We start from the raw sequence: 19,963 nt of genomic DNA, 5'->3' as shown, positions 1-19,963 counted from the left end.
ATCCTTCAAACCTCTCAAAGACCCAGTTTTCTCATCCATCCAATGGGTGGTAAGAGTACTCCCACCTCAAAGAGTTGCTATGATAATTACAGGAATCAAGGCAGGTGAGGTGTCAGCACAATGCCTGTCACACCGTAGCGTGGGATAAATGTTGGCTTGTGAACATCTATGTTTACAAACATTTCTCTCTTCTCTCTTCCTTCCTGGGTGTTGATTCTTCCTCCATCTAACATTATGCTCATACGGGGGGTCTGCCACTCCCACCAGACCCTGAGCTCCACACTCCTCAGGCTGTAAGTCAGAGCCCTGCCCTGGAAAGTGCTGGATGTAAAACAAGGGCTCTCCCTCCCTGGTATGAGGGTGTGAGGCAGATGGTGACAGGAAAGCCAAGACACTGAAAACCCGTGGAAAGAGGCAGAAGGAAAGACATGGAGAGAAGGCTTCTGGGTGGCATTCCTGTCGTTGTGGCCAGCGGTGCCCTAGCCCTCACTGTAATTTGGTTATGGGGGTTAATACATTCCCTGTGTGCCCATGATTACAGAATGAGGGTGTCTGTCATTCACAATAAATGGGGTTCTAATTAATAAATCTGTTATTAGTAAAACAAAAAATGCAGTGTAAAAAAACACCCATTAGTTTTACCAGCCTAAATATTTAGGTTAAGTGTCATTTGGTCTTATTTAATGAGATGCAAGGAAATAATTACTGCCATCTTCTTAATAGAAACTTAAGTTATACTGAGAATCAGTATAAATGGAACTTCTACTAAACTTTATGATTTCATATTTTTACTCGTTTAATGATCATGACATTTTATTTGCACAAGTTTGCTAATACTGGCATAAAATGGACTGACACAGTAGATTGAAAAATGTCATTTATTACTTGTTATACCATAAAACATATGAGATTTCACATAGGATAAAAGTAGTCCTAATAATTGGTTTTCTAAAATATCATGCACATTTATTAATTAAACATTTAATAGTTAAATATTTAATGATTAAAACAGTATGCCCTGAATTAAGGTATTAACTACTACTAAATATACACAGCCAGCTATCAGAGATCAAAGAGGAGAAACAATAACCCATATATACTATTTTATCTGAAAAGATGATCATTAGTAACCAGTTATCATAGGTACAACCATATACACCTATATGAAGTTGTGGATAAATAAACCCATACACAACTATACACATTACACACAACTATAAAAGCATGACCACACTAAAGTAATATACTGACTACAACTGAAATGAAGCAAAGTAAACCAATCAACTACACCATGCTAAAAAGAAATAATATTCAGACAGCCTGGAATAAAATAATAGTCATAGTTATAGTAAAGCCTGGACTGGAATACATGTTAATGAAGATGAAGGGGAAATTTATGAACAAAATAATGCAAACTTTTTGTCTTAAAATCAAAAGCCAAACAGAGTAAAAGCGCTTTCCTACATCTACATCTACAATGAATTGTACAGTTTTCTAAACACTATTAGAGGTGACATACCTTGTTAAAGCATTAGCAGTTTTATTTAGTAGCCAATACCATAACCTCAAATCATAAAATGTGTGTGCACAGGCACTCGTGCACCTGCACTGGCATATGCACCTGCCTGTTCTCTATGTGGTGTGGAGAGAGGGATACAGACCTAAGGCTCTAACCCCCCTGTGCAAATTTGACTTTCAACTTGAGCTGTAGGTAATGAATAGTTAAGAAGGCACATTATTACTTGATATACGCAAGAGGTTTGGGGTCAGGAATGGGCTAAGGCCTATTGTGGTTGGGTCCCACAGATGTCTTGCTAGCTACCATCAATATACAGTTGTGTGGTTTTCAAAGGAATTCAAATTTAGGGTTGAAAATAGCAAGGGAGTTTGGAAGAACATGGGAGAAGCCAAGAAACATTTGTGCAGGTTTAAGAAGTTCTTGACACTGAAAGAAAGAAGGAGCTAGGTCGGAGGTCAGTGGCCAATGAGCAGAGGGCGAGAGGAGATCAAAATGAAGGGAGGAGTTAGAAGCCAGCCAAAACCTGGGGGCTAAGAAGGTCACCAACATGGATTAGTGCTGTTCCTGGATCTACCCTACTTCAGCTGATGATCTTGGTCAGCAGAACAATATTTTTTTGGACTTCTGTTTTTATTTTTTCAAAAGAAGCCATACTCTCTGATCTGCCCAACTCATTAAGATAGTTAGGAGAATAAGAAAGTGGTTTAAGAACAGCCTGGTCGGTGTGGCTCAGTGGTTGAGCATTGACCCATGAACCAAGAGTTCACATTTTGCTTCCCATTCAGGGCACATGCTGGGGTTATAGGCTTCATCCCCGGTAGGGGGCATGCGGGAGGCAGCCGAACAATTATTCTCTCTCATCATTGATGTTTCTATCCCTCTCCCTCTCCCTTCCCCTCTCTGAAATAAATAAAAACATAAAAAAATAAGCACAAGATCAATATAAATGATGATGAGAGGTGATTAAGCCAGGTGATTAAAATAAAATGAAAAACAAATTCAAATGCATTAAGTGTTGCCATATACCTTTAAACTTATACAACTTTACAAATCAATCACATGTCTGTAAAACTAGGGGGAAAAGAAAATGTCTAGCAAACCACACTTGATGAGATTCTTTGTCAGCAACTAATCATTTAGTTGAAATAGTTTGCTTGTTTTTTATAGTATTTTTCAGTCAACAGATGCCTGAGAACAGCTCATACTTGTGCTACTCAATAATGACCCAAAACTCCACAGGCTACGATTAAAAAATATAAATATCCATATGACACTATAATCGATAATAGAACAAAATGAAGAAAAGAAGCAGGAAGAAAAAAGACATTGGGAAAGAAAAATCATGGAGAGAAGTCTTTTCTGGAATAGTTACTTAAAAATAAAAAGATGACTCCATTTTGGTGTGCCCATGTGGCACAGTACACAGAGTGTACTCAGTAAACAAATGCTTACGAAAAAGAATTGTAAAAATCATACTATGAGCCCTAGCCAGTTTGGATCAGTGGTTAGAGCATTGGCCCTTGAACTGAAGGGTCTCGGGTTCCATGCCCAGTCAAGGGCACGTACCTTGGTTGCAGGTTCCCCAGCCCTGGTAGTGGTGCCTACAGGAAGCAACCAATAAATGTATCTCTCTCCCCTTGATTTTTCTCTTTCTCTTTCCCTCTCCCCTTCCTCCTTCCCTTTCATCTCTCTCTCCTCTCTCCCTCCCACTCTCTCTAGAAATCAAAGGAAAAAATATCCTTGGGTGAAGATTTTAAAACTAACCATGATATGATTTCTCCCCACTCTATCCCCTCCAACAATGAGTGCTTTACTCAACGTTACACAAGGTAACTAATGTTCAAATGCTCTCTATTTCTGATAGCAGTGGCACGGAGTCATGGTAAACAACAGAAGTATGAAATCTATTATGGATAATTTTCTTTCATTTACTTTTAACAGCAGGTAAAATCAGCCAGCATTATATATATATATATATATATATATATATATATATATATATATACACACACACACACACATATCCAGGAAAGGAGAAAGTATGGAAATTGCCAATCGTAAAAAGAAAATAAAACTTAAAAAGTCATAAAGTTACATGATTTTTTTCCCTTGCCTATCAGATAGAGTATGTGAAAATGGGGCTTAGGAACATCTAGAATGTAATAGCAAAATAAGAATTTAAAAAGCAATGTGTGTTTTTTAACTCCTTAAACTGAATGACCATTGAGGAAGAAAATTTATAGCAAAGTGAAGCGTTAGTGACATAATAACACTTGCTTACTGCTATGAAGTAGCTTATTATAAAAATGCTTCCTCTGTTCTCTGCAAAGTGCTGGGGAAGCAAGGAGATGAGAAAAGCAGATTTAAGGTACACTCTCAATTGGATAAGGAGAGACAAGTAAACTTCTCATTTTTCCTTCCAAGCTTAAAAAAAAAAAAGACTACAACAGCACCTTCTTTCTTGCTGCATTAACTTGGAATATTCTGTTGCACTTTCCAGGGCCTCTGTAATCTGAACCAGACAGCACATACGAGCTCCTCACCTCTATTCCAGGAACAAGCCCTTCACCCCCAGGTTAGGCTGACTGACTACCAGATGCATAGCCCTCACTGCTGTGCTGCTGTTTCTGCTGGTCCTGCCCAGCGTGGTCATCCCTCTGCCCTGAGCCTAATCACTTCCTACCATACCCAAGAGTGCTCAGCTCAGGCATCCATTCATGCAACAGCTATGCAGTAAGCACCTACTATGTACATGTCTGTATGTGCATGCACTCACATGTATATGGTATGTGTGTGCATGATTCATATGTAACTGAGTACTCAGAGGAAATAATTCTTCACAGATAGAAATAACAATGCTGAGACTGTGGTGTTGTCAAAAGGTGGAGACTCGACAATGACTTAAGTCCCCAGTAGGCTGACTGGGAAGACAGTGTTACCACAGCAGAAAATAAAAGCTAATGCTAAAAAAGACAGTAAGTGTGCTGCTGCACATATGTCCCACAGACACACATACAAAACTAGATTTAAAAGGGTCAAGGAATTCATGGCCTTGGGAAATTTATTCAGATTGAAGCAGAACTTCCCTGAGAAAGGCTGAGTGGGAAAACGGCTACCTGTCCAAAGGCCTGGTCCAGTTCCAGCTGCAGTCAAAGGGAGCCTTTTCCAAATGTACTTCCCTTACAAGTAAGAAATGCTCTTGAATCACACTGTGGGACACAGCAGGAGGCCGACACTTAGGTCTGCTTTCACTATGTGAAGTGAGTGACTGAGAACTATTTTGAATGGCGGGTTTATTTTAAAAAATGCATCAAAATGCTTTTATTGCCAACAGCGAAGTATCATAAGAAGGACATATGCTGGCGCCAAAATTTACGCGATTTATTGCTATTTGCTAGTAAGGTAGTTACTATTTCCATTTTAAACCAAAGTGCATAAATAGTACAGGTTGTTATTTTTAAATTAAATAAAGTCTGTCAGGTGCTTGTAACAGAAAGGTACTTTAATGTCTTATTTTAAAAAGTAATCTTGAAAAATACAAGTTTATAACAATCTCTATAGATTTTAAATATTTCATACATGTACTACTGTATTTAAATACCATTTTCTATTTGCAATTATTTACTATGTAATTTGTTGAAATATAAGACATGTACATTTTTATTTCTTAAAGAATTACTTTTAGTTTCAATGTGCTTTTTAATAAATCAAATTTTCTGTAGTTAATTTCCTTTTGAAAAAAATAATATTGAGGTACACAGTCATATAAGAAGCTAGACATTTGTTAAATAATAAAATTTGATTCAGTTATTTCCAGAATAAAAAAAATGTAATGACCAATCCTGAAATAATGTCAGACCCTGAAATGCTCTAGGGACATTTCCTACTGGATTTTGGTTATTTGTGCTCCTTACATGTGTTGTTATGGTGTACGAAGGAAACCAGTCTCACCTGTTTTTGATTGTATGTTTCTTCTTGGTTCTTCGGGGGCCTCAATCGGCTGATCAGCCAGGAAAACTCGAGCTTGGTCTATTGCATTCAGGACAGAATATTCCTTCTCCTTTAACTCACGTCTCAGTGCCTTTGCAAAGAGAAGCAAAAGTTGAATTTGTAAACTAATGTCTTCAGCAAGTAATGGAACATCTTAAATTAGACTTCCCACCACACTTGTCACAGGAATGACTAATTACCAGCATTTAAGCAAAGTTAGATGTGAAAAATATAAATTTTACATATATGAATGATTACACATGAATAAAAGCAAAAAGATGATTCCTGTAGAACTTAAAAATGCAAAAACAAAACAAAGCCATTTTACAAGGAATTGTGACAGCGTACTAAGCTTACACAAAATGTATTTTTAGGTCATATTGCTGAAATATAATAGCTGTTCTAAAACACTTTTTTTCTAATAAGACTGACAAAATATTATACCTAGTGGTACAGAAGAAGGCAATTTCACAAGTAGTAATGAGATTCTCAGAAGTGTTTACATTCTTTAGGATATATAAAGAACCAAATTAAGAGATTGAAACAAATTAAAGTACACGAAATCAAAACTAAACCAGAGAACACATAAAAGACAGTCTCCAATTATCTTAAAATATGTTCCATTTCTCATGCTGAGGCAATTACAATTTTTCCCCATGAGGTTTTTCATGCAAATCTATGATTCTAAGAAAAGTTCGTCTTCAGTACTTTTATTCTTTTAGGTAGGGTTAAACTTTCACCCTGCTCCTATAAAATGTTTGGTGACTAAAACTCTAATTGACTAGAATTTAAAAACAATAAAACTCAGCCCTTGACTACTGCAAGATAAGAATAAGTGAAGATTTTCTTATGTGCTATTTTAATACTATAGCTAAGTCAAAATTATTGTTAGTATTGTTATCCTCTTAAATTATGCACATAAACACCTCGTGGCCTAATATTTTGCTTTAAATGAAGTTCCTTGTCAACACATTATGAAAATTCATTTTTTCACTTTCTAAAATATTACACTCTAGTAGTATTTTAGAATCAATGCAATCTTTCCTTCTGAATACAACATAGCATTTGACATAACTATATTGGGACAATGAGGTATTTCTAGGCTATATCCTCATTTTCCACAGTAAATAAAAAGTAAAAATCTAGAGATGCCAGAATATTCATCTGATGTGAAAAACTGGAGTGAAACACCAGAAAACACTGGTAATGAAGTTAAAAAGGCCATCACAGGTGGGGAGGGCTAAGAAGAGCTGGGGAGGGGTGGCCGAGATGGCATGACAGATGCTGTTTTTCTGTGATAACCATTGTCAGTATTTTTGACTTTTACATTATGTACAATTGTGACTTTGTTTAACAATTTAAACTAAAAGAATAAAAGTGAACAGCTACTCACAATTTAGACACAGTAATAATGTACAGGATATAAGATGAAATAAAACTTTCTCTAAAATCCATAGATATAGATAATGTGTGTCCTTCCTTATATGTGTGTGTGTATATATATATATATATATATATATATATATATATATATATACACAAAGACTGACCATGAAGCAAGCACTAGGCAATTAACTCCAGATCAATTATCGCCCATGAGCATGAAATAACTACGTTGGGGGGAAAGCAACAAAACCTCCACCATCTCTATTTAAGAAGTGCAGGTTGTGAAGAAGTCCCAAGGTGTGACACTCCAGGAAAACAAGATGATCTTCAGACATTTAAAGTTTCTGATGTACAGAAATAAAGGAGACACACACAAAGAAGAAAATATATTTGTGCTGCAGAGATATCTATCTATCTATCTATCTATCTATCTACACACACACACACACACACACACACACACACACACATTTATAGGTCTTGAGTCAATTATTCCTTCAACATAGATTACTATTAGAGCAAGAAGCTCCAGATGAATGAAAATACCCCTAGTATTTACTTCCAAAACCAACTGGAAATCTAAAATGAGGACATGAGAAAACATGTTGCCTAAAAGATAGCAGTGAAAAACAGTGAGAAATGTGGCAGAAGTGTCTCTAAACATTTTAGTGGCCAAGAGTATTTATCTCCCAAACCCAGTCGTAACCATTACAGGTGGGAACAGCAAAGGTTTTTAAATGGTGTTCAAGGGCTTTGCTAGATTCCTTCTTTTTGAAAGGGAAGGACCAGGAATGCACCCACTGAACACAAGCTGCTAGAAGCAGCTAGAAGAACACTTCACTCTGGTTTATCAAATAGGATGGAGGATTCACGGACAGTATTTAGAGACTTGGCATAAATGAAAACCCAGAAAACACCAGGTGATGATATGAAAGGAAGTGAAAGCTAAGAGAAGCCAGAACATAAAGGAATGTGGCTCAGAGAAGGAAGAACAAAAGCAGGACTGGTCCCGAGGAAGCGATTATGGGGCATATATTCCACAGAGGATGAATCCAGATCTTATGGTGGAGAAAGAAGATATGACGCACACAACTGAGGAATAGAGAAGTTCTAACTGGGAGCTTTAGATTAGTACTAGTCCTCAAAGTGTGTATTGGGTAGGGTGGCAGGGGTGGGGGGGGGGGAAGAGATTTGTCTTCAGACTCTTTAGAATTTCAAAAATCCAAATGGAAAAATATATTTGTCTACAGAAAAAATACTGGGGAAAACTGACTGGTCAACTTCCTTGATGGCTAGAATTTTATCAATTTCACTGAAATGCTCTCACCGTGGATCATTTCACTGGCTGGCAGTTGGCTCTGCCTGGGAAGCTCTTTCCAAGATATCACAAGGCAGATCCCTCATCCCATGAGGCCTTCTCAGCAAGGCCACCCACCCACCTTATTTAATGGAGCATTCCACCTTTCCACTACCCGTCCCATGCCCATCACTATTCTGCACCATTGGTGTATTTCCTACACCTATCCTCTTGTACTCTGCAAGGCAGGTATTAGTTATGTTTACTATTTATTTTCTGTCTTTTTCAGATAAAATGTAATCTCCACAAGGCCAAGGACCTTTTCTGTTTTTGTTCACCACAGTGAAAAAGGCACCCACATCGATGCCTTGGGACCTAGCAGAGCTTAGGTGGCTCTGAAATGCTTCCTGGTGAAGGTGGGGCCTATATTGAGTTGTGCAGAGAGACAAGGGTGCTCCCAACAGAGGAACCTAGACACTGGCAGAAGAATAAGAGAGTGTGACAGTGAGCATTCAGGGAACGACAAATATTTACTACAGATAGAGCAGCAACAGCCGAGTTTGGAGAGGTGGGCGCTGGGAAGCCACTGACCAGCTGGACAAGGGGCGGGGAGTGACTGTCAGACTTGCATCTTCGATTTTATACTATAATTGTCAGGTCTCCTGGTTTTGTGAAAAACAAATCTGAGTCTGAGAAAGCTGCACAGCCCTGGAGAATCTGATTTTCCTTCCTGACCACATTAAACGCCAGCACTTCATAAAACAATCGGCTCTCCACAGGCCGTTGTCAGGAACTGTCTCATGAACTCCTTTGATATGCCGAGGTATGGAAGTAGAGGAGGCAAGTGTGGGCAGGTGGGAACCAGGCCAGGTAAGGAAAAATGTGGGGCTGGGGCACCAATGCCAACTTAATAGCCAAATGTCTGAGAGGACAGCATACATTTAATAATATCTGTGCATACTCTATTTTGCAAATTTAATTTTGTGATTCAATTTCCATTATATTTAATTGCATGTCAGAAATGGGCTTAACTTTCAACAGCATTACACATACAATCACTTCAGCATCCTTAACCTCTCAATTAGACATGAAAAAAACCCAGCATTTCCTAAGCACCTGGTGAACATTAATGATAAGATAATTAGACTCCAACAGAGTTGTTTTGTATACAGAGCTACAAAGTGGCATTCAGCTGTAGGTTCTGATGTCACGTGACATATATGGGCTGCCTTAAGTGAGTATAACATAATCTAATTGGAATTTTTCCTATTTTAATGACTTTATATTTTCATTCAAAACAATTCTGTTTTCAGATAATAACAAGTATTGGCGAGGATGTAAAGAAGTTGGAACCCTCATATGCTTCAGGTGGAATGATGAAATGGTACAGCCACTTTGAAAAACAATGTGGTAATTCCTTAAAATGTCAAACATAGAGTAACCATATGACCCAGCAATCCCAATCCTAGGGTATATGCCCAAGAGAACTGAAAGTATATGTCCACATAAAAACTTGTACATGAATGCTCACAGCAATATTATTCATAATAGCCCAAATGTGGACACAACCTAAATATCCACCAGTTGGTGAATGGGTGAATAAAATGTTGTATATCCATACACTGGAATCTTATTCAGCAAAAAATGAAATACTGATACATGCCACAACATGGATGAATCTTGAAAACATCATGCTAAGTGAAAAAAAACAGACATAAATGCCCATTACTATAAAATGTGGAAATAGGTAAGTAAGTGCATAGAGACAGAAAGTAGATTAGTGGTTACTTAGGACTGGAAGATAGGAGGGGAGATGAGGGAGTCACTGGTCATGGGTATAGGGTTTCTTTTTGGGATAATAAAATTGTTCTAAAACTAGATTGTGATGATGGTAATGTGACTCTGGACATATACTAAAAGCCACTGTGCTGTACATTTAAAAGGCATGAATTTTATGTTATGTGAATAATATCACAAAATTGTTATTAAAATAATTATGTTCTTTCTCTGAAAAAGTGCTGTAGGTAATTTATTTATTTTTTAACCTTATCGCCACTCACCTGCAAAGTAATAACTCATCCCATATGTTTAGTGTGTTTCCATCCCATATATTAGTGTTTCCAGAGCATTTTGTATTCCTAACAGAACTCATCCTAATATAGTGTCAATTCTTCCAGAGTAAGGCTCACATTTCAATCATTTGAGGTTCTTCTCAATGCCTGCCTAGATGTGTGTGTGTGTACACACACACACACACACACACACACACACACGAGGCCCGGTGCATGGCATTTGTGCATTGGGGGGGGGTGGGGGGGGGTTTCCCTCAGCCTGCCCTGTGCCCTTTCACATGAGCCCTGCTTCTGGCTGAGTGGCACTCCCACTGTGGGAGCACACTGACCACCAGGGGGCAGCTTCTGCATTGAGTGTCTGCCCCCTAGTGGTCAGTGCGCATCATAGCAACAGGTCATTCCACCTCTCAGTCAATTTGCATATTAGCCTTTTATTATATAGGATATTACTGAATATGTGCTTGGGAAATAATGAATAAAGAAGGAATGCTTTCAGCATTAAATACTATGTAAAATCATAAAATGTGGCCAAGCAAAATATCCCAAAGTTCCCAAATCTTATTATCCTAAATTAAAATAACTATTGAATTCCAGGTAGCTCTGGATTTTTTGAACTATCTACTTTGCAAATTATTGGTGAATAATTTTCAGAAACAAAGTTAGTTTTCTCCTATCACCTGTCAGCTAATAAGCACTAAGTATTTCAGTTTGCTGTTGGCCATTATTTTATTAATAGCAAATATTCTTTTCTCTCCCTAGATAAACAAGGAACTGATCTTACTGGGGAAAAAAAAAGTGGTATGAGCTCATTCCATCCGTCCCCTTTTTACCACATCCTAATCATGACATAACTGCACAGGGCATAGTTTCCAATAATTTCAAAACTATTGCAGTGATTATACTGAAGGTTATATCCATTTTCACTCTTGTGTATCAAGCCCATCTAAAATTATTGGCTTAAAACAATCATGATTTATTTTTCATGATTCTATGAGCTGGCAATTTGACCAGCAACCCGGCCGGTGCCAGCAGAGGTTACTCCGGAGCCTGTCGTCATCTGGGCTTGGATGGGGTGGAAGCCCAAGATGGCCTCACTCACATGTCTGGCTGGAGCAGCTCGGTTTCCTCTACATGGTCTCAAATTGCCCAATAGGCTGGATTTGGGCTTGTTTAAAGAACAGTAATTAGTGTTCCCAAAGGGCAGACTGAAAGCTGCAAGATCTCTATGGACAGGGTCTGGAACAGCTCTGCCCAATGAAACCTTCTGCAGTGATAGATATGCTTTAAAACTATGCTGTCCAATATGGTAACCACTAGTTGCCTGTGCTATTTTGAACTTGAAATATGACTAGTACAACTGAGAAACTAAACTTTAAATTTCACCTAATTGTAACTGATTTCATTTAAGTACAAATGGTCACATGTGGCTGAAGGTTACCATATAAGTCAGTGCAGTTCTAGAATTCACACATCACTTCCAACACCTCCCATTGTTATACTGACTCCCTCGAGCGGAACAACACCGATCCTCTGCACAGGGGGCTATGTACGGAGAAGCATGGTTCCTTATTGTAGCCATCTACCACACTGAATCAGAGGGAAAGAGAAGGTTAGCACAGGTGTCGGGGTTACTAATATTTCATATAAGCGCTCACAAAGGCATCTCAAACACAGTGGTATTTGAAGACAGATCACCATACAGCTGACATCTAGCTCCCTTGTGGACTCAAGCCTTGGCCATTGACCTAAAAGTGCTGTGTGTGGCAACCTGTCACAAAGCTTATGCATTTCCCATTTCTAGTACCTACGTGGAAAGAGCCTCAAGCCTCCTTCAGACAAATACATGTGAAATGAAGCTTTGTCTATAAGCAACAGACTAGAATCAGTTTAACAAGGAGGATGATACCAAACAATTTCTAAAAAATTAAATTTAAACTATATTTAAAAGTTTCATATAAGGGAATATAGTCTCAGATATCCTAAGAGTCAAGAATAATAAATGGAGAGCACCATGATTGTCCCATGGCCATAAGAAAATATTCAACTTCTCTCCCTTTCTAAGGTGGCATGAGAGCATAACAGAATTTTCCAACAAAGATTTCCACCAAAATAAAAATGTCAAAACAATTCATATAATCTGTAAGGAAACATGCCAGGCATAAGAGAAGACAGCAATTAGTAAGCCATGATCCTAACTCTCAAGGAATTTATACTAGAGAGGAAAAAATAATGCTAGTGAGGATATAGAAAGTGCCACAAACCTTTGAGAGGGGTATAAATAGAGCACTGGGGAAATATACAGGCGAGGGAGAGGGGCGGAGGGGGTTGCAAGCTACCTGTTAAAGAAATATGTGAACTGCAAATGAAAAAGAAATTGGAATTAGATTAAAGGTAGTAAGGGGGAAAGCAATTCAAGTAAACAAAATAGAGGTGAGGTAATCTAGTGTCTCATTGTTTTCTCTGGTAAAAGTAACGTCTGCATGCTCATGCAAACCAAACGAAGCCCTGGGATGTCAGCTTAATGAAGACCTGATTCAAACACCAGAAGTTAACTACTAAAAATCAGTTTTCCTTCGCGATGATTTCTATGAGCCCAAGCTTCAGCAGAGCCCACCTTTCCAGCCACTTCTCTGTCCCTTTCAAACTCAGGGTGCTCTTTGGCTCCTATCACTTGCCAGACAGCAGAGAAAATCACTCCTCATTCAACTCTTAAGTGCCTGAAGGCCTGGGGACATTTCTCCCAGCTGCCACAATTTAGTGGGAAGAGCAGGGGATTAAGGGATAAGAAGGTATAAAGAAGTGACTGCTGTGGCTTAAGTCAGAAAGTCTCACAAGTCAATCAGCAGCTCCCTGTTTTCACCATGAACATGGCATCAGCCCAGCAAATGGCCTTGATACATCAGTTATTCCTGTCAGCACTGAAATGGACAGGATCCTGCAAGGTTCTCAATGTGAAAGCAGGGTCTGAGGGAACCTGGACCAAGGAGGGGAATCGGTGCCATCCTCTGCCGTCCTAAACTGGCAACCTGCCATCCGGAAATGTGAATATGCAGGTGTGTACTAAGTCCTGGTGTCATTCTCTCTTCTTTAAATTACACCCGTCTCCTCTTCTTTCTTTAATCTAAAGCCATCACCCAAACTGTCTGTATATCAAGTGCCAATATCCACTGGGATGCCCTTTTCTTAACATTTTCTAGATATTAAAATGATAGATAAATCAGATCCTTTTGTTCTCCTACCTGAAACACTCCAATGGTTTCCTGGTGCAGTTAGGACAAATTCTAAACTTCCAACCGAGATCTGGACCTTCTTTGCTCTCCAACCTCAACTACCAGCACACCCTAATTTCTAGCCTCAGAGATTTTAATTCCATTCCTAGAATATGCCAAGTTTTTCCTGCCTCATGGCCTTTTCAATTCTGAACACTTTTGCGTCAAATCTCCAATGGCTGGCTCCTTCTCAGTATTTAGATTGCAACACTCAAGACATATATCTGTTGGGTGAATGAATGAAGAAATAAGTTAACTGACTTGAAATAAAAAATGGGAAAAAGGAAGAAAACTGGGGAATGGGAGCAGCTCAAATAAAGCTGATCTGTAGAAGAAATCGCATGAAATAACTCTGTGCAGGAGAGCAGAGTAGTCATCTCCTCACAGCTCTTTACAGAAAAGGTTATTTCTCAGGACACAACATCTGTGTGCTTTCTTAGCCATGTCACTGACGCTCACTGTTCAAAGTCAAAGAGATACACTAGGGTCATTCTTCCTGACCTTCAGGGACCCAGCTCCAATACCAGCTCACCTTGGTATAAACATCACCTGGCTCCCCTGCAGTCAACCCTCCTTCCTCTGTGCTTCTACAATGCTTGGCATCTGCTTTTCTGAGCATTCAGCACACATACATGTCCTGGCCTTTGTGCAGACCTGTCTCCTTCATAAAACTGAACCTCTCTGAAGACTCATATCTATGCCCCAGAGGGTAGAATGGAAATTCAATATATCTATAATAGTAAAAGTTTAATATGCTAACTAGACTGGACGTCCTTCCAGAAGACCTTCTGGACGAAGCAGGGGCTAGGAGGGAAGCCTGGGTCCCAGGTACCTGCCAGCAGCCAGAGGGAAGCCCGGGTCCCGGGTGCCGGTCAGGGCTGGGAGGGAAGCTGGTGCCAGCATCCAGGGGAAGGAAGGCCCACTCTTGCATGAATTTTGTGCATCGGGCCTCTAGTTTGTGTATAAAAGAATAAAGAGACATTTTTTTTTGTAGTGTAGTAAAACCAGATAGAAACTTGCAACCCAAATCCTTGTGTTATAGCTCAGTAGGTACCTTGTAGGTACACCCTTACCTACCATGAGTCCTTGGATTTGCCCATAACTTCTCTGCATGTTAGTAACAAAATCTCTCGTTCCACTTAACTGCACAGGTGAGACAGTGAATTTAAACAGATTTTAAAGCTATTCAGTGCTGTAGAATAACTAGCTATTAAAACATGCTAATCTAATATCTTACCATCATTCTCTGAAACTGAATTTCTCTCCTCGGCCTCTGTGCAGTTACACTTAGAGGGAAGTTCTAGCTGTTTTATCTACAGTTTGGATGACCAATACCAGTATCCATCCCTTCATTAGCAGTAACAACTGAATTTAACTCTTCCAAGAGACAAATTATTTCTTAATGAGAAAAATAGAGTTATGTGATCCTCCAAGATTAAGTCAAAGTGTTTGTTAAGCATAAAACTGAATTGCAAAACTCTTATGTAACTTTCGATTATTAGATAGTCAACAAATAAATGTAGTGAACCAATCTGTACCAAAATAAAATAGTAATGTAAATCTCTTGGTAAAAATAGCCATATTACATCACACATACTTAATTTGCTATAAATACCAAATTTCTTCAACTGACCAGTTCAACAACAATGGACCACTTTTTCCCTATTCCTCTAGGTGCAACTAAATCAAAACATCTAATCAGTTTACCACTTCTTTTTGGGAGAGAAATTTGAGTCAGACATCTGACATTCTAAACCTGCTCTCTAAATTCCCATATTGATATGAAATACAAGCATATTAATGCAAAAAATACAACATTCACCAGAAAGAGGCACAAAAATGAGAAATCATAGGCAAGGACCCAGTGAAACTTCACTTTCATATGTTGCTGGAGGCAGAAAATTAGTTCAATCATTTGGGAAAGTAGGTTGGCAACATATCAAGAGCCATTACTATGTACATATTATGTGAAACAAGAATTTCAGTTTTGGGAATATATCCTAAGAAAATAATCCACAAAAAAATAGTTCCAAATACAACACTTTTCATTGTAACATTATTTATGATTAATAAAAATTCAAACCAACTTAAATACCTAACACCTGGAAAACATTTAGGTTCACTAGGTAAGGCTACACTAGAGACCATTATGTAACCTTGAAAAATTATTGTAATAATGACTACATTGCAATGTGAAGAAATAAGCATGGCATACATCTAAGTAAAAAAGACAGGATATAAAACCTATATACTCTATTAAAACTGAGTGAAAGGCAAATATGCAAAAAGGAAATAATGCAAAATAAAAATGCTTGTGTTACAGTGGTAAAATTATGGACATGTTTTTGAAAAAATCTATATTATAATATTATTTTCATAATGAAAAATTATACTTTTAAGACAGGAATACCGGATGAAATCAAGTTTATTTATCATCTAATTTATCCTTAACAAATTATAAGAATAGTATTATTCAGAATTACAAATATTTTCAGAAGCACACTTTTATTATCTATAACAATCATAAAACTTTTCCTTATGTTCTACTTCAATAACATCTCTGAAGATAGATTTATTTATAAATTGTAATTTATGCCAACATAGTTACTGAATGAGAGAGACCATGTGTTTAAGCTGCTCCCTAGGTTTTAGGAATCATAAATCATCAGGTTTTCAAGTGTCAAATTTCTACATAAGAGAAAAGCAAAACACTGGGAGAATCTGGCAGTTTCCAGCATAAAAAAGTATATTTTAAATGCTATCTCAACAATAAACACATACTAGTTCCTTTCTGCTCATATAAAAATCTTTCTATCTCTTGGTTTGATAATTTAGGCAGTATTAAGGCAGGTAAAAGATAACCTCTTAGTTGACTACAGTATTAAAGCATAAAGTATAATGGTGTTGATTAATTTTCTTACAACTTCAAGTATGTCATGTAATTGAATTATGTCTAGCTCTTGAGAAAAGATTATTGCTTACATTTTTGGTCATTTATTAAAGATTCAGCTCTTTAAACTAGAAATATTATCAAAATGTGATATGCTTTCAAGCATGAATAAGAAAAAAAGGGATTAAAGAGAAATAAAAAGGAACATTTATACCAAAGGACATGTTATCTTTGGGTAAATTTCATTCATTCAACATTCAACAAATATTTCTTGGGCATCTAAACTCCCAGGCATAGACAAAGAGACAACAGAAAATAAATAATTATATAAGAAGATGATAAATACTGTAGAAAAAGAAAAAAATAATAGGGTAAAAGAGATTACAAATGCTGAGATGGGGGTTACAATTTCGAGAAGTATGGATAGGATTCATTGGGAAAGTGTCATAGAGCAAATATTTGAAAACGGTGGAGTTAACCATGTGGATATTATGCAAAGGGAATTCTAGGCAAAAAAGACAGCTGTGACTGAAGGCATACAAGAGACCAGAGTGGCTGAAACTAGTTTGTAAGAAGATAAAAGAGCAAAAATGAGGTGAGCAAGGTGTGAGTAGGAAGTAGGTCAGATCATATAGTATCTTAACAACCATTTCGAGGCCCTGCCAGTGTGGCTCGGCAGTTGAGCATTAACCTATGAACCAGGAGGTCATGCGGTTTGAGTCCCCGTCAGGAAACATGCCACATGCCCGGGTTGCCGGCGGCTGGATCCCCAGTAGGAGGCATGTAGGAGGCAGCCAATCAATGATTCTCATCATTAATGTTTCTCTCCCTCTCTCTCTCTCTCTCTCTCTCTCTCTCTCCCTCTCCCTTCCTCTCTGAAATCAATAAAAAAATATATATTATAAAAAAAACATTTTGAGGACTGTGGCTTTTATTCTGAATTAGAGAGCCACCAAAGACTTCTGATTTATTTAAATGGGAATACCCTGACTGTTATGCTAAAAACAAAACCAAAAAAAACACACAAAGAAAACAACAACATACACACAGACTGATAACTGTAGCTACAAAGAACTTGTTATAGGCAGTCAGATTCTATATTTTGAGCATAGAACCAAAATTTCCTAACAACCTGAATATGAAAGACAATATTGAAGTAATTATTATTTTTTACCTAACAACTGGAACAGAATTCTATCCACTGAAATCGGGAAGACTGGATAGGAGAAATTTGAGGGGTAAGTTCAGGAATTCAGTATGGACATTTCAAGTTGGAGATGTCTATCAGATTCCCAAGTAGAGATGCACGTGAACAGATATAAATTTGGAAACGGTTGGCATATAGATGTTGTGGAAAACCAGGAGACCAGATGAGTTCAGAAATGAAGTTGGCACAGCCTGACCCCTGGTGCATCCCTATTTTAGGAGGTTGAGGGGAAAAGAAGGAACCAGTAAAAGAGACTGAGAAGGAGCTACCAGTGAGGTGGGAAGAATATGAGGAAAGAGCAGTGACCTAAAAGTCAAGTAAAGAGACAGAACAGAAGAACAGTGAGTGAGTCAACAGGAAAGGGAGGACCGAAAAAAACCCACTAATCACAACCCAGCTGACAATAACAAGCAGATATCACAAGTCACAATGAGGGGCATGTAAGGGGCTCAGGATGGCTTACTTACTGGAGGAGAAAGAAGGTGCATAAAGTAATTGTGAAGAGGCTTTCATTATTGTAAAAGTGTTGGTTTATATATACCAAAACATAGACATTAATGTTTTCCATCTCGATGCAAGCAGGTCTGGCTATATAATCTGCAGAGCCCTGTGAGAAGTGAAATCACGGGTGCCTGGCCCAATAGTACTCAGAATTTAAAGATGGAGGCAGCAGAGCAGGAAGCCAAGTGCAGGGCCCTTCTAAGAGCAAAGCCCTGCATGACCTTGACTGCATGGGACACACCCATGAAGCTGTCCCTAGACGCAAGGCATCTGACCTAGAACAGAAATGTTGCTGGTACATCAGGCTTCCTTAGCTTTAGGTTTCACAAAAGCACTGTTCATTGAAGAATATAAGCAGGAAAAAATAATTGATATCAACATAAGGAGAATCTGTTAGAATGCAATTTCCTTTTTCCCCCAAGTTGCTTTCAAAGCTAAGTCAGCATATATGGATCTGAAGTCATAAAACGACAGCAAAAAAGGGGCTGAAGAGTCATTAAATTCGATAGCACTAATAAAACCACATGAGAAAGGGGAAGAAAACAGGCTTACTTTTCACTGGTATGCAGACGAAATGTTTTTTAAAATCTCCCTTCACAGTGCTTTAGAAATTTTGGTCAATGTCCCTAAATGAACATATAATATATAAATTTATTTTGGTTCCATCCCATTGGCATAAAAAAATGATGCCTCAATCAGAATACTAAGTATTAATGCTAAAACTAAGATAGAAAACTTCCAGCTTCTTATTGTGATAAAACAATATTATTTCTTCCATTTTGAACATGCATACATAAATGTATTTCTTTATCCAGCAAATATGTTCAGTCTTATTCTGCATGTAATCAAAAAGGGAGATGAGCAACACCTCTATTGCATACTCCAATTCATACCGTGGCAAATTTGGAGGATTTATGCCAGAAGTTTTTGTAAAAATCTGTAATGTATTCTTATTCCAGTGTCTTTCTAGCTCAAAGGCCTCTTGCTCTATGGAGCCCTACCCAATCTTTCCAAGTACAAATAATCACGATTCATCTGTGCCTCCCTGGCTTGTGTTCATGCTCACTTTACAGCGCTTCTGATATCTACTGTCATTACTTTTTTTCAAACGTATCTCTGCTGCTAGAGGGTGACATCTGTGACAGCAAAAACAGTCATAAACTGATGCATGCCCAGTATCTAGCAATGTATCTGGCAAACATCAGGTGTAACACAGAAGTTTCCTGAATAAAGAAATAAACTGTGAGATACATGAAATTGTCTCTGGGCTAAATATGTTCAGAGGCAGTTAGTTTGTTAGGAATGGGCTGAATACAGGCGTGGACTATGCCACTTGGTTTCACAGACCTCTATTTCTTGTGGTCCACTGTTAATTTCACCACCAGAGTAACAGCTATTAGACTACTTTGATTCTCCCTCCAGACTTGGATAAACCCTTTGGGGTGAGGTTCCGATTATACCTATCAGGTTCAGTTGACAGACTAGACTGCACACAACTAAATGGGAGTATGGCAGGTAGGTGCAGGCTCACTTAGAGAACTGCTACTTCTCTTTACTAACTGTATGGGGCCATGCATTTGATGTTTGATGAGAAGGAAGTCAACATAGGTGGCAAAGTAGGAGGGGGACTTGGAAATTAATTTTAAGCAATTTTACCAAGAGGTCAATTTCTCACATTAACTAGCCTCATACCACAGCAAGACCTTGAAGTTACAGGTTTACAGGAGGAGTCTCAGATTGCTTTACCAGGGGAAACGCACACACACACACATTAAATTTTATGTTGGGGTGTTGCTATAATGTTCAAGTTCATCATTTTAATAAGCAAGTTT

The 19,963-nt window shown here is 38.1% G+C and overlaps 1 protein-coding gene across 9 annotated transcripts in view; it reads right to left on the bottom strand.

Annotated features, from left to right (window-relative positions):
- UTRN (utrophin) overlaps positions 1–19,963 on the bottom strand; it is a 449,337-nt gene that overhangs the window by 103,147 nt on the left and 326,227 nt on the right. For all 9 annotated transcript variants that reach the window (XM_070417833.1, XM_070417835.1, XM_070417834.1 and 6 more), the window contains one exon: positions 5,471–5,600. In XM_070417833.1, coding sequence (XP_070273934.1) covers positions 5,471–5,600 — 130 coding nt within the window. The remainder of the gene's footprint in view (positions 1–5,470; positions 5,601–19,963) is intronic.

The sequence above is a fragment of the Myotis yumanensis genome, unplaced genomic scaffold (genome assembly GCF_028538775.1).
Source record: "Myotis yumanensis isolate MYYU_CA2020_CCGP unplaced genomic scaffold, mMyoYum1.0.hap1 SCAF_6, whole genome shotgun sequence".
NCBI lineage: Eukaryota > Metazoa > Chordata > Mammalia > Chiroptera > Vespertilionidae > Myotis > Myotis yumanensis.
Note: the sequence above shows the minus strand (reverse complement) of the source record. Positions and strands in the feature narration are given on the sequence as shown.